The sequence below is a fragment of the Nycticebus coucang genome, chromosome 3, assembly GCF_027406575.1.
Source record: "Nycticebus coucang isolate mNycCou1 chromosome 3, mNycCou1.pri, whole genome shotgun sequence".
Lineage (NCBI taxonomy): Eukaryota > Metazoa > Chordata > Mammalia > Primates > Lorisidae > Nycticebus > Nycticebus coucang.
The window spans coordinates 134,492,752-134,506,778 of NC_069782.1; the positions used below are offsets into that span (position 1 = coordinate 134,492,752).

Below are 14,027 nucleotides of genomic sequence, written 5' to 3' on the forward strand. Positions count from 1 at the left end.
ATATACAGCCTCAAAACATTTTAAAACTCCTACTCATCAAAAAGAATAGCTCTCACAAATGGCAGGCTATCCAGATCCAAATATTTGGTAAAAAAGAGATTAAGTAAGAGATTTTTAAAAGTTTCTTTAGGGAGCTGAGATTTTTTTGTTCTTAGTATCTTTTATAATAACTGCCTCAGCTGGAGATAATCAGGTGTTAGAGAGTAGGGTTCTCAGATTACCCCAGCTCTGCAGACCTGTCCACTTGTTTATACTTTTTTTAGGGCATCCTTGGACTTTGGCTATTAGACATGCTGAATTTCCTCCCTGGACTTTGGTGCTTCTCATCTTTCTTTTGGGCATTTGCTCATACTATCCTTTAGCCATGATTCATCTCCTTCCATATGAACTCATTTAATACAGAAGCCCCTTGATCTTTCATGATTTCTGTCTCCATCTGGGCTTAGCTTTGCCTTAGAGGATCCATCTTGATACTGGAAAGCTGCAATGGGATGGTCCCTCGTCATTTTATCTGTGAGGTCTTCTCTTCATTGTATAAACTAAAGATGGCTATTCTGCATCCTGTTAATTGTAATAGTGTCTGAAGGCTCTTCCTTTCCTGGGATGTTGGTGGCACTCACCGCAATTTGCTGTTCTAGTGATAACTGACCTTTATCAGTAACGAAATTTAGAGAATGAGGCAAGGAGAGGCCTTACACTCACTTTGCCTTCTATCTATTAAGATAATAACCAATTTGTCCAAAGTCACCAAAACAACATAGCATACTCTAAAACAACTGTGTTTATTCTAGGAATCAATGGGGTGCATGGCAAGAAAAGTGAAGTCCATTCTCAATCTTCCTTCTGTTTTCACTTTATAAATAAGAAATCCATTTCAGCATAAAGCAGTTCAAACCTGCCCAACTTTCTTAGGACAAGCTTAAATGATTATTTAGCCTTCTGCTTAGTTTTTTTTCTTCTTCTTTTTAAATGTTTGGAATAATCAAGTTCTTAAAATTTAAGACAGAGACTGACAAATTAGGAACTCATAAAAACTTTTGTGGCAGACTGTTTTTCATTTGTGGACATGGATCTAGGTATACTGTAAAAAGACAGTTTTTTTTCTGAGAGACTGGTGTAGCTCAGACTGACTTTATCATTGTTTTAATTTGTATGTTGAGAAATAGAGGAAAACAAAGAAAGAGAGAGAGAGGAAAGAGAGAGAAGTTAGAAGTAAGTGAGTAGAGAATGGACTGAGTATCTGGCTAGGAATGAGACAGTGATTCACACTCAGCATGTGGGTGCCAGAATTTATCATGCTTGGGAAAATGATTAGAAAGATTAAAAAGGAGGCCTTCATCATTCCTTATTTTTATTCATTTATTCATTTGGCATTTGTAGAGCATCAACTATGTGCCAGGTATCCTGCTAAGTCCTAGGAACACAAACATTAATGACCCCCACAAGTTTACAGTTAAGGGTGAGTTAGACATATTTTCATCTATGGTAATAAAGGATCATAATTAAGATATATATGTGGTGTGAAGGGGTCATTCAATGAATAAGACATACATGATCCCTAAACTCTCAGGGCTTATAATCTTAAATGGAGATATTTAAGATCAGTTAAGAAATCATCAGTCAGTACTGTGATAGGAGAAGGGTTGGGCATTGTAGGAACATATAGGAGGAATTCCTAACTCTAAATTGTGGAGTTAGAGCCAGAAAGAAAAGGATCACAGAGGACAAAGAAACTAATGCCATGCTGGGGAAGAAGGGGTGCTCAGAAAAGCCTCTCAGTGGAGGCAGTCTTTGGAATAAGCCCCCAAGTTAAATCAAGGGGCAGACAGGTACTTGGTAATATCAAGAAAGAGAAGGCAAGGAGCATTCAGAATTGCTCTAGTCTCTTCCACTAATAGCATTTCTTTAAAGAGGTTCAAGTTCTCTGTCCACCAAAGGCCAGACCTTCCTCTTACTGTTGGACAAAAGATGGAACAGTTTTGTGCAGAACATCTCAGACACTTAATGATCTGATCGTCCCTAAAAGCCCCTTAAAGTGGCATTGGGAGAGAAAGCGATCCTAGCATCCATTCTGAACAAACAGGAAATTGCTCTTTGTAAGGTTTGATCTGAAAGACACACATCCTGCTTCCCACAGGGTACACTCGCACTACTCAATTTATCTGTCCCAGAAACTCCAAGGGCTGAATTGATTGTGCTGTAAATTCAACCTCAGGTTCTATTTTGAGTACTTGAAACGTGACGCTCCATCGCTAAGTCCTCCTGCTTGGGTTGTTTCTTGGATTCTAGTGTGTTGAAATATGTCTGCTGTTCTGTTGCTGTCTCTGCCTGGCCTGGGAAATGCAGTTTTGATCAAATCTCATAATAATATGGGGAGATGTTGAAGATTAATGCCTATTGATAATCTGAACTGCCAGAAAGTGCGATACAGAGGAAAATTTAATAACCTGAAAAATGGTTGCAAAGGAGTGTGTCTGTGTTTTCAACTGTCTTTTCCATTACTTGTTTCTGACCCAGGGTGAGTTTTGATGAGGGCCACTCCTGGGACAAGTACAGTTTCACTTCGGTTCCTCTCTTTGTTGACGGGGCTCTGGTGGAGGCAGGAGTGGAGACCCACATCATGACGTGAGTACTTCCTTCCTTAGCTCTCTAGACAGGAGACTGGAGACCTTGACTCTACGTCTCCTCAGCCATGGGATTTTCCCCAGAGAATCCTATACTGAAGCTTTTCAATCTCTGGGCTAAGGTTTCCTCATCTGTAAAATGGAAATGTTTATATTCGCACCTACCAACTCAGAAAGCTACTGACAGGAGTAGAGAGGCTGGGGTCTTAAGGGAACGATCAAGGTTTCTAATGGAATTTAAAGATTGTAACAAATTCTCGTTTATCCATAACTCAAGAAAACAGAAGACTGAATTTTCTTCGATATGTTTTCTCTCTTTCCAAATCAGTCTAGTAAGAAGCAAGGGACAAGGATGGAGGGAGTAAAACAGCCAATTTACTGAAATAAGGAAATATTTCATGAAAACTCTTAAAGTCTCTGTCTTTCTGCCTCTGTCTCACTCACACGCAGTTCTCTGTGTCCATTTCTATTAAGTATCATTGTAATGTAGCTCTTACAGCTGTAAAAAATCTCAAAGAACTTCCTCAATATTAAAGAAAATAATAATAATTTGATACTGTTTTCTAAAAATTTTAATCTCTTAGTAGTTGAGCACCTGTATTTGTGTGTGTACTTGTGTGTGTAGAGGCCTGGGAGGCAGTGATAATCCTTTACCAGCCTTGTACTGCCCCTATTGATGGGAACACCTCATATCTTAACTCCCCATTGGACAGAATGGAGTCTTGCTGGGTAAAACCAAGGGATGTTTGCTGTATTGTGGGGTTGGCACAGAAGGGCTCATGGCATTTATCTGTGTTGATTTGGGATAAGGGAGTGATATTTCTACTCAAAGGGCTACCCTTTTTCTTTAAACTGTTGTGGTCATAGATTTCTTTATATTTTAAATCAGTCTTTCCCCAGTATTGCTGGACTTTGAGGAACGTCCAACATGGGGGCAAATGGCTACTCCAATGCTGTACATTTTTCACAGAATGAACAGTGATGAAAAAAATCTTTTATAATTGCAGTCATGCAGTTTTGGTCAAATCTTTTCATCTGGCCCCAGAGTTGGCCCTTTTGCCATAACGACCCTTCCACTCCATCCTTACATCCAGCATTGACCAGCCTCTCCTCTGCACTTTCAAAGGGACAGAAAAATCTCAGCCATGATGACCAATGGTGATGATGCAGGAAGTGAGGAAGACATGCATAAAACAAATGGGCTAATCCCACAGCCCAGGGTTAGAGCACCAGAACTAAGGCTGGGATTCTGTACATCCCTGCAGCTATGGAATGCCTGTCTGGTAGCTAGCCTCACTCAATCAGCATTTCTTCACTTATAAAATTGAATCTGCTCCTTCTACTTCTTTTTAAAATATTGAAATGCCAAAAATCTTTCCCTTTTAAGACATTCAACAAAAGCACCTCAAAGGAGGGCTTTGTAGGGCCCCGTGTCTACAAGATTTGTATAGGGTCTTAAAAAGAATCTGTAGGATTCCTAGTGTCTTATTAGTGAAAAATGTTCATAACAGAAAATTAAAGACACTATACATAATATCTCTTGGTCACTTGGAACAGGTGCCATAAAGAGTGATTTTAAATTCTCTTCTTTAATTCCCTCTGAATTTTCCAAATTGCAAGTGAAATTTTCTCTCTAATTCAGAGGGCAGTGGACTGTGTCTTTTTCAGAGTCAACACTCATTTTTAAGCATCTACTGTGTATTAGACACTGAGCCAGATCCCAGCAGTCTGTAGTCAGAAACTGAAAGACAGTGTTTCAAACCCTATGAGGAAATGCTACGCATCCCAAAGGGTACCCCACATTGGTAGCTGCTGTCTTTACATGAGAACTTGTATTGTAGTAGGTCTCTTCTGGGCAGTTCTATTATAAAACATAAGCAAGGATTTCCTGTAGAATTTGTTGCTCAGGAAGTAAGGCTGTGATCTGAGTTTTGTCCAGTAATTTCTTTCACTCTCCTAGAGTCTATACTCCCAAACAGAATTATATGACCACATAAATGTCTAATTAAACTTCTCATGATAGCAAAATAGGCCCTATTTATTGTTCAGCTGTCAAATCCCTTCATTCAGGGTTGATAACACTGTAGTCGAGTTTAACAGTACTTAAGTATAAGATCTTCTTAATGCTGAGAGTCTAAAGCTTGTCACTGGTGGATACCTAACAACAATACATAGCATCAGCAAAAGTTTCAAAAGCAGTATGGCAACATAACTTTTAATTCTAAAATACAAGTGACTTGCTAAGTCTATGAATATATATGTATAGTGTGAGTGTATATCATATATATACACATGTACAAGTATACACGTGTATAGATACATGTATATATGCATATATCTTTGCATATATATATTCATGGTACCTGCTATGTGTCAGATACCCTTCAAGATGAACAAATCAGAAAGTAACTCCTCCTCTCATGGAGTTTGCATATATTACATTACATTACATAAATACAATTACATTACATAAATATGGTATATAAATGACTCTGCCATGTAACCCAGAATGCTTTGCCAAGAGATTCCAAATTTTCTTATCAATTCCAGGAAGCAAATGGACAGCTAGGAATAGTCACCTCTTTCATGAGGTTCTCTGGCCATGAGCTGACTTTCTGAATTATTTCCTATTGTTCACTTAATTGTTACATAGAAAACGAAAAGTTTCTACTCTCCTAGGATTTCTGTTGATGTGGGCCATCAAAGAGCTTACGTTTTGACTTCTAAATTCTATAAGGCAAAGGTACACACATGAGGAAGGTTGTGGAATCTACTTCCCTGTAAACTCAAGCCTGATGTGTCTGCTCATCTCATCCAAATCTGCCATGGCTCCGGAATCTTGGTTAATGGGTTTAAAGTCAGCCGTTCTGTGTTTCTGTACCAAAGAAAATACCTTTTTTTAATTGTGTTTTTCCCTTGCTTCATAACCTGATGTATCCTGCATTCTCTTGTATGAGCCCTGCTTTGACTCACTGCATCTTCTGTTGGGCATTACTTAGAACAATACCCTGTGTACGCCGATCTGCATATGACCTACTATTTCCTAGAAAGTGTAAGGCCATAGTTTAAATTCTGTGTTCATCTAATCTTAAATGGTAATAATTTTTTTTTTCTAAGCTTCAGATGGAGTTTAGCTGGTCACATAGATATGAGGGAGATTGACCTCAGGGCCAACCCATTTACTGAAAAGATGAGATAGCATTTCTGCTTTCCTTTTCCTCCCCACTAGGACTCCACAAGAGCTCAGCAGAGCTTCTTTACCTCCTCCGTCTTGCATATTGAGATACTTTAAAGAACAGAACATAATTATTTCCTTATAGGGGACACTGGGGGAGAAGAGGCATTTGTCTTTTCATAATATTAAGATGGTTTGGAAGCATTTGTTGAGACAAGTATAAACAATTCAGGTGACCTGTTTTAGCTTTTTGTTAAATTCAGTTTCTCTTGTATGAAAAGAACATAGGTTTTGTCAGGACTCTTCAGATAAATGGAAAAGCAGGCCCTGAAAGGGTTGCCAAGAGGTGATTTCTGTGTTCATTCTAGACTGGAAAAGGGCTTTTAAACCAAGCCAACCAGTGTTTTTCCCTGTGGAATGGCATGGAAAGGATTTAAGCAGCATGTTAAACAAATTTTATAAATTCCTCAAGAACTGCAAAGAAAAGGAGTCTAACTGGGGATAAGAATGTCTAGCCCTGCCATCAAACTGAAGTAGGCCATTTGAATTTATGTGCCCTTCCCCTCTCTGTTCACCCTCATTCTGTCTTTAGCTCGGCTGTGGTCATACAGAAAGAAGGGCCACACTAATGTTCTATACAGCATCTTGTCACCTTGACTTAGGACATTTTTATATTTAATAGTTCATTTATTTGAAAGCATTTAAAGTGCTTCTAAAATGTATCAGACCCTGTTAGGTCATAGGTGGTATTAAAAAGGTAAATGCAATTCTTTCTCTTTGTGGAGTTTTCAGGCAAAATGATGGGGGTAAGTGAGGATGCCCTAATCATGAAGGTGTCCTCATAGCCAGGAAGAGAGCAGAAGGAAGAGAAGCTGTCACACATCCTCACCAGGAGGAGAGCAGAGGGAAGAGAAGACTTCACACCTCCTCACCAGGAGGAGAGCAGAGGGAAGAGAAGACTTCACACCTCCTCACCAGGAGGAGAGCAGAGGGAAGAGAAGACTTCACACCTCCTCACCAGGAGGAGAGCAGAGGGAAGAGAAGACTTCACACCTCCTCACCAGGAGGAGAGCAGAGGGAAGAGAAGACTTCACACCGCCTCACCAGGAGGAGAGCAGAGGGAAGAGAAGACTTCACACCGCCTCACCAGGAGGAGAGCAGAGGGAAGAGAAGACTTCACACCTCCTCACCAGGAGGAGAGCAGAGGGAAGAGAAGACGTCACACCTCCTCACCAGGAGGAGAGCAGAGGGAAGAGAAGACGTCACACCTCCTCACCAGGAGGAGAGCAGAGGGAAGAGAAGACTTCACACCTCCTCACCAGGAGGAGAGCAGAGGGAAGAGAAGACTTCACACCTCCTCACCAGGAGGAGAGCAGAGGGAAGAGAAGACTTCACACCTCCTCTCCAGGAGGAGAGCAGAGGGAAGAGAAGACTTCACACCTCCAGTGGAAAATGAAATAGGTCTTAAAATATAGGTCCTAAGAAAGCAGAGATTTTTAACAATCTTATTCACTAGTAAGAATCCCGTGTCTAAAAGGGGATTGGGACATAGGAGAAGTCTGTAATTATTTGTTGAATGAATTATTTCAAGGCAAAGGAAAAAACACAAACAAAGGCAAGCACCACTGTGTGGCTACGTACTGAGGAGATGAGACTGTGAAGGATTTTAGGTCATGTTTAGGAATTTGACTTAAGTCTAGAGTGAGGTTTTATGGAAATTGAAAATCTGGTCAAGTCACTCCTCTTTTCAGAATTCTTGGAGAGCTTTCAGATACAGCCAGATTCACAGGCCTACAAGTACCTATAATGACCACCTGCTGAAGACCTTGTCTCTGGTCTCCAGGATCTGACCTCCACTTCTTTGTGGCACCAGTGCCTTCCTGTCCCAGTGTCTTCATCTTTGTATCTGCCTGCAATATGCTCTTCCTCCCCATTTGAGTGACCAGACTTCTAATTATGCTCAGGTCTCAGCTTAAGTATCAGATCTTAGAGCTGACCCTTCAGCCCAGAAGATCAGGTTGGATCCTGCCACACTATATATTTGTCTTGGCCCTACACATTTTTTTTTCCTTCACAGAAATTTAGATAATAAATATTAATGAAAATGAGTTAGTTGTTTAATATCTTCCACCTCCACCTTCATCCACTTGGAAGACAGATGGATATCACAGGTGCATGTGTGTACGCACACAAGTTCAAGTTCTCATGAGGGAGGACCTTTGTACATCTTATCCTCTGAGTACCATCTATACACCAGGCTTGGGCTAACATGAAGAAATTAACTGTGTATATGTATTAGATGAATGAATTGTTAAATTAGTAAGTGAACCCCAAGAATCTTACCTTTGTTGTCATTGTTGTTAGTTCTCTGGCCTATAGCTTTAGCATTTTAGAAAGTTGATAGCAGTTCTCAAGAGAATTGGAAGTGCAATGATCAGAATCCAGTAGTGGCTGATTATGAGGATGGGGTTAGGTGGGAATCAGAGCTGTGTCTTTCGGTGGAGATATGTATGATATGTGGGGTTATAAGGCATAGGGTGAGCTGGCATGTGGGCACAAAGGGAAGCCAGGGAATAAGGAGCTTATTGGGAATAACTTCTGATTCCCTCTATCTTCCACCAGAATATGCTCAGGTTCCACTTTTGCCAGAGGCTAGAGCTCCAGGAGCGTGGAGGCTTCTAATACTGTCACTTCCTGAGGAGATTTGCATAGACAAAAGCTCCAGCTTAGAGGCCTGCAATTTGCTTACTTTCATTGCTTTTTTCTACTGCCTTTTCAAAAGTTATTTTTTCAACATCTCCCTGTTAACCTTGACAAGAGCCATATAGTCTAGCCTCATTCACAGTGAAACGTCCTGGCTCTTATTACTGAAAGCTGCAGCCGGGCTGGGTGATTGACAAGCTAGGGGCCCTATTGCAGTCTCAGGCAGTGGCTCTGCAGTCAATGAGTTGCCTGTGCCTATTTCCTCACTTGTGCCTCTTTGATCTGCTGGTCTGTGAAATGTTGTTTGCCCCCAAATTAACACTATAAGAAGAGTTTTTCTCAAATGTGGAATCAGATGGGAAAACCCCGCTTTCCTGCATCCTCAAAGCTACATTTGAAATTCTATCCTTATATGAAATGTTTGAACCAATTGGTTGTGATTTAGCTGACCTCTTACAGGGGCCAGGGAAAAGCTGGCAACTCCCTAGAAAAAAGAAAAAAAAAAAAATTCCCAGAAGGAAGATAGCATCCCTGGAAGAAAGTAGAAACTTCCTACCAGGAGAGAATGGCAAAACAAAAACAAAACAAAACACAGCAAAGCAAAACAAAAACAAAAGACAAAGACCACTAAAGAGTCTTCAGTGTGATTTGGAGGCCCAAACAACTTGTAACTAATCAACACCTTTCTTGTTTGTGTGTTTAGTATCACATTGAGTACTTCCTCTAACTTAATTTTGTTGCAATCTCCCAGCAATCCTGGAAGGTAGATAGTATTATTATCCTTGGGCAGATGAGGACACTGAGGTTTAGAGAAATGAAGTGTTGAGCTAATGGGTTGAGAAAGAGGCAAAAGAAGACTGACAGATGTGAATTTCAGACTGAAGGCTCAGAGCTAAAACTGAGGAAAGGTGTAAGGATTCCCTGAGGGTTTGCTTACTAAAGGACTATCAAGCTGTGTGGGGAAAGAGAGGCAGGACATGAGTTATTCCCTAAGTGTGGAGGATTAGCCTCTGTGATACCAGATAACCAAATCACTGTCCTGAATTTCAAACCTAGTCATGAATTTTAATTAACAAACTGTTTGGAAAAAATATGACAGACATGAAAAAAAAAAAAGGAAACAATTAAGTGGTAAAATAGGGGACAGATTTTGGTTGCTATTAGATACCAGAGAGAAGAGTATTCCAGGTGGGCACCACAGTATGACAAGCACAGAGGCACAGGAACGTCCCGGGCTGGCAGGAAGGAGAGTGAAGGCTAGAGATGCCTTCAGCAAATTGGCCAGAGCCAACTGCTCTGCTGACTCCCTTTATAGATTCAGTTCTAATTGGCATAAATCTCTGATTCATTGTTCCATCAACAGAACTAATAGCCAAATCAAAGGAAAGAGATAACATTTTGCCTAGAAATTTCAGCAAACCCCAAAGCTGCAGAGGTTTTTTTAAAAAAGAAAATGAACGAAAGTAAAGACCTTCTTTCCACTTAAGAGTCTGTGTCCACATGCTTAACGGGGAATGTACTCTTAAATACAGCTTTAGCAAAACGTGAAGGCCCAGCTCGGAGCTTAAATGCATTGTTTAGCCTCTCGTAACTGCATCCGATAAAGTTGCTGGAAATGAACCAGAGCTGCTTCCATTGATCTGTTTTTCAATTCTCTGTTGTTTGCTGGAAGAGCCTTATTTTACCTTGTGCAAAGCCAGTCATTCGAGTAATCAGCAAATCCAGTGGCACTCCCAAGTCATCTGACCTTTCAGCCTGACTGCTTGATTCATAACCTTCAGTTTCCACCAGGCTTGCTGTCTCCTCAGAGGTACACCCATGTTTATGGCAAGGGACACAAACACAGAATGCATGCTTGCAGAGAGACTGGAGATGACACTGGAGTGTCGTTGGGGCCAGCAACTGCCATTTTCACATGTCATGAAATACGGTTGTTCACTTACTCCCCTGCCCCCAAACATTTAAGATGTAGAAACCTTTCTTAGCTTGTGGGCCAATCCAAAACAATTAGTGGGCTGAGTTTGTCCCATGGATTGTAATTTGACTCTGAACAAGAGCCGGGCTTAATCCTTTGTGGCTAGGATACAAATGCCATTTGAATTTTGGAGTTTCTGTACTCTTTCCCTACCTAGAAATTACTTTTTCTTTTTTTCTTTGCCAGGGCTGGGTTTGAACACACCACCTCCGGCATATGGGACTGGCGCCCTACTCCTTGAGCCACAGGCGCCACCCTAGAAATTACTTTTTCAATTGCACCCCCTTGCAAAGTTCTGAAAAGATACTTTTCATGAAGTAGCATATTAGTTTTCTTATTTCTTTTTCTAAGAAAAGCTTTATTGAGGTACAATTTATATACATAAAATGACGCATACTTATTATTTACATTCTGATGAATTTGGACATATATACACACATACCCTTTACTATCACCACAATCAATGTATCCAGCACCTCCAGAAAGTTCCTTTGGTTCTTTTATGAGGTATTTTGGTTAGAATATTTAACATGAGCTCTATCCCCTTAATATATTTAAAAGTGGACAAGTCCCTGTTGCTGACTCTAGGCACCAGAATATTTAACGTGAGCTTTATTCTCTTAACATATTTTTTCTTTTTTTTTTATTAAATTATAGCTGTGTACATTGATATAATCATGGGGCATCATTCACTAGCTTCACAGACCGTTTACCAAGTGTGCCTCAGATCTCTAAAACATGCCTATCTTCCATAATCAAAACACCTTGCCAATTGAAAAACTCCCCATTTTTCCCTCCTCCAGCCCCTGGCAAACACCATTCTGCTTTCGGTTTCTACAAGTTTGACTCTTCTAGATACCTTACATAAGTACAATCATAACATATTTGTCTCAGCATAATATCCTCTAGGTTCACAAAGGATTTTGCAAATGGTACATTCATCTTAAAAAAAGAAGTCTCCTTATTTCTTATCCAGACCCCACATACAAATTTCACCTCTTTGGGGAATCCCTCCACAGTGACTCCAGTTCTTGCTCATTTCTTTTTACCAAATTTCTTTCATGAGAATCATGGTGACTTCCAGGTGTATTTAGTTTGGTTTGCAGTTTTTCCAAAGGAACCCAAATTCTCAAAATCAGAAACATCTGGTAGTATTAAACCCAAATATCTGTAGTCCAGCACTCTGGGAGAGAGACGCAGCAACCGCCAACTTCCGGCAGGGTGTGCTCTTTCCTGCCGGCACGTGGGTCTGCTCTGGACGCTTCAGTTCACTCCTTACTCACTTCAGTTGCCCTCCAGGCTCTGGTAGGATTTTGAATCTGTGATTCCCAATTTAGATTCCACATCTATCATTTTGTAACTATGTCATTTTCTTACAGTTTTTTGAAAATTTTAAAAATACAGAAGAATACAAAGAATCATATCACGAACACCTGTGTACCCACCACCTGAAATTAATAAATATTGACATGTTATAAAATGTACAAGTCATCCCAAGAAGAAGTAATCTTCTCATCGTTGTCCGTCCCATACCCATTCTCTTCACTTCTTTTTTTTAGAACAAGTGTTGGTACTTTCACTACTTAGTTATACAGAGAAATACAGGGTAGCCATAATATGTTTGTGTGCTATTTAAAATAGTGTGCAATGTTTAAATACATAATTTGTATAAATACAGTGTCTTTTAAAAATGCATACTTTACATAAACAATATAATTCTCTTCTTCATGTTTTTTTTCATTGAATATAATCTGCCTTGGGTCATATAAATCATGTCCAGACACTTTTAATGCAACATGCCATTGTCATGGTATAAATATGCACGTGTTTATCCATTCTTTGTTCAATAGACATTTAGATTGTTTTTGGTTTTGTGCTATTACACATATCATTGTCATTTTACACATGCCCCTGCTCCCCCAAGTACACACATGGGAGAAGTTTTGTGAACTGCATACCTAGAAGTGAAATTGCTGGGTCATGATAAATTGACATTATCACCAAAAAAGTACTCTTAATGTACACCAATAATGCAGTCATAATTCTTGCAGTGTTTTCTACTTATTTTCCGGGTTGGTCATATTTGCAGATAGAGTATGAGGTCTTTTTGTCGCCTGTATGATTGAGGAGGCTTGTAGCTGCGTTTTATTCACTGTCCCCCATGGCACTGAACATAAGTGTGCTTGTGCATAATTGGTGCTCAGGGTACAGGGTGTGTGAATACTACTGTTAGACTGGACTGCAGATTATTTAAGAGCAGGTGATGAATTTTATATGTTTTCTGATTCTTTTTATTTTTTGGCTCAGGATTTGACACAAAGTGGGGGACTGAGAAATGCAGTAGAATATCTGTAAGCTTAGTACCCATGGGACTGGAACAAACTAGTCAACATAGTGAGGGGGTCAAGGTAAGCAACTAGGCCTTTTGCACTGACATGTACATGTGTGTATGTCAAGTCTATGAAAATTGGGTACACTAAAGTCATTTATGGATCTTCTACTATACAATGGCGTTTTAATAGCATAGGAAAACAAGGTGTCTCTCTTTCTCTTCCTCTCTTATACCTCTTTGACCTTCCATATATTTCTTCTGCTTTAAATCCCATCCCTTCTCCCCCATTTCCATCTCGTAGGTTCTCCGTCATCACTCAACTTCTAACTCATCCTTATAGGCCACATTTTCTGACTTAAAAGTTATGGCCCTTACAGTTTAGAACCCATTAAAGGGACTTATTTTTAGGAAAAGAATCAAAATTGATTAAACATAGGATGGTTTCTTTAAATTCCTTTAAAACATAAACTTGTTTCCTTTTGCCTCTTTAGTTTCGATGCTTTTTAGTCTCTCTCTCAGCCTTCCTTTCACCCTCCTCATCCCCCCATATTTATTTTCAAGCCTTTTAATCCCTGCCACTTTCCACCACCTCCCTGATCATTGTATTGTGTAAGGAACACAGGCTCCACTTACAGGATTCTTGCTGTTGATCCCCTGCCTATTTCTATTAAGGTCTAGTTCATGACTCACTTTCACTCAGTGCAATTCCCCATGTAGCCACTGACCTCATTTACCACTAATCCCATCTACACCCTAATGGGAAAACAATCAGGTGGCGTGGACGCACACCAGTCGCCAAGGACGTGGCCTGAATTTCTGGAGACCAACCACTGCTGTCTGCTGATGCCTGGCCTTCCCAGAACACTGCTCTTTCCGCTTTGATTTGGAATTTGTCCTCAGCAGCTTTCTCTGTAGAAGCAGGGCAGGAGGGCTTCTGGAGGCAGAGGCAAGAGGAGGCAGAGGGAGCCAGGCCTTTCAGAGAGAACTAGATGCGTAAAAGAGGACTTGGGAGTCTACATGCACCAAGTGTTGCTCTTATGAGAACGCGTACTGTTTCTTTATTCAACAATACATAGTGATAGCCCACTACAAGGAAGGAAGTGTTCTAAGGAGTTCTGAAAAGCTAGTCTATGGGACAAACAAAATAGTCAAGGTCTCTGTTGAGAAGAAGTTTCTGTTCTGACAGCCTCTTCCATCTTCTGCAAAGGAAAGCTGAGT

General features: G+C 40.2%; 1 protein-coding gene across 1 annotated transcript in view; it reads left to right on the plus strand.

Moving 5' to 3' along the window:
* The window catches only part of SORCS3 (sortilin related VPS10 domain containing receptor 3), a 632,023-nt gene that overhangs the window by 550,195 nt on the left and 67,801 nt on the right, over positions 1-14,027 (plus strand). The window contains exon 14 of the mRNA XM_053585949.1: positions 2,518-2,625. Coding sequence (XP_053441924.1) covers positions 2,518-2,625 — 108 coding nt within the window. The remainder of the gene's footprint in view (positions 1-2,517; positions 2,626-14,027) is intronic.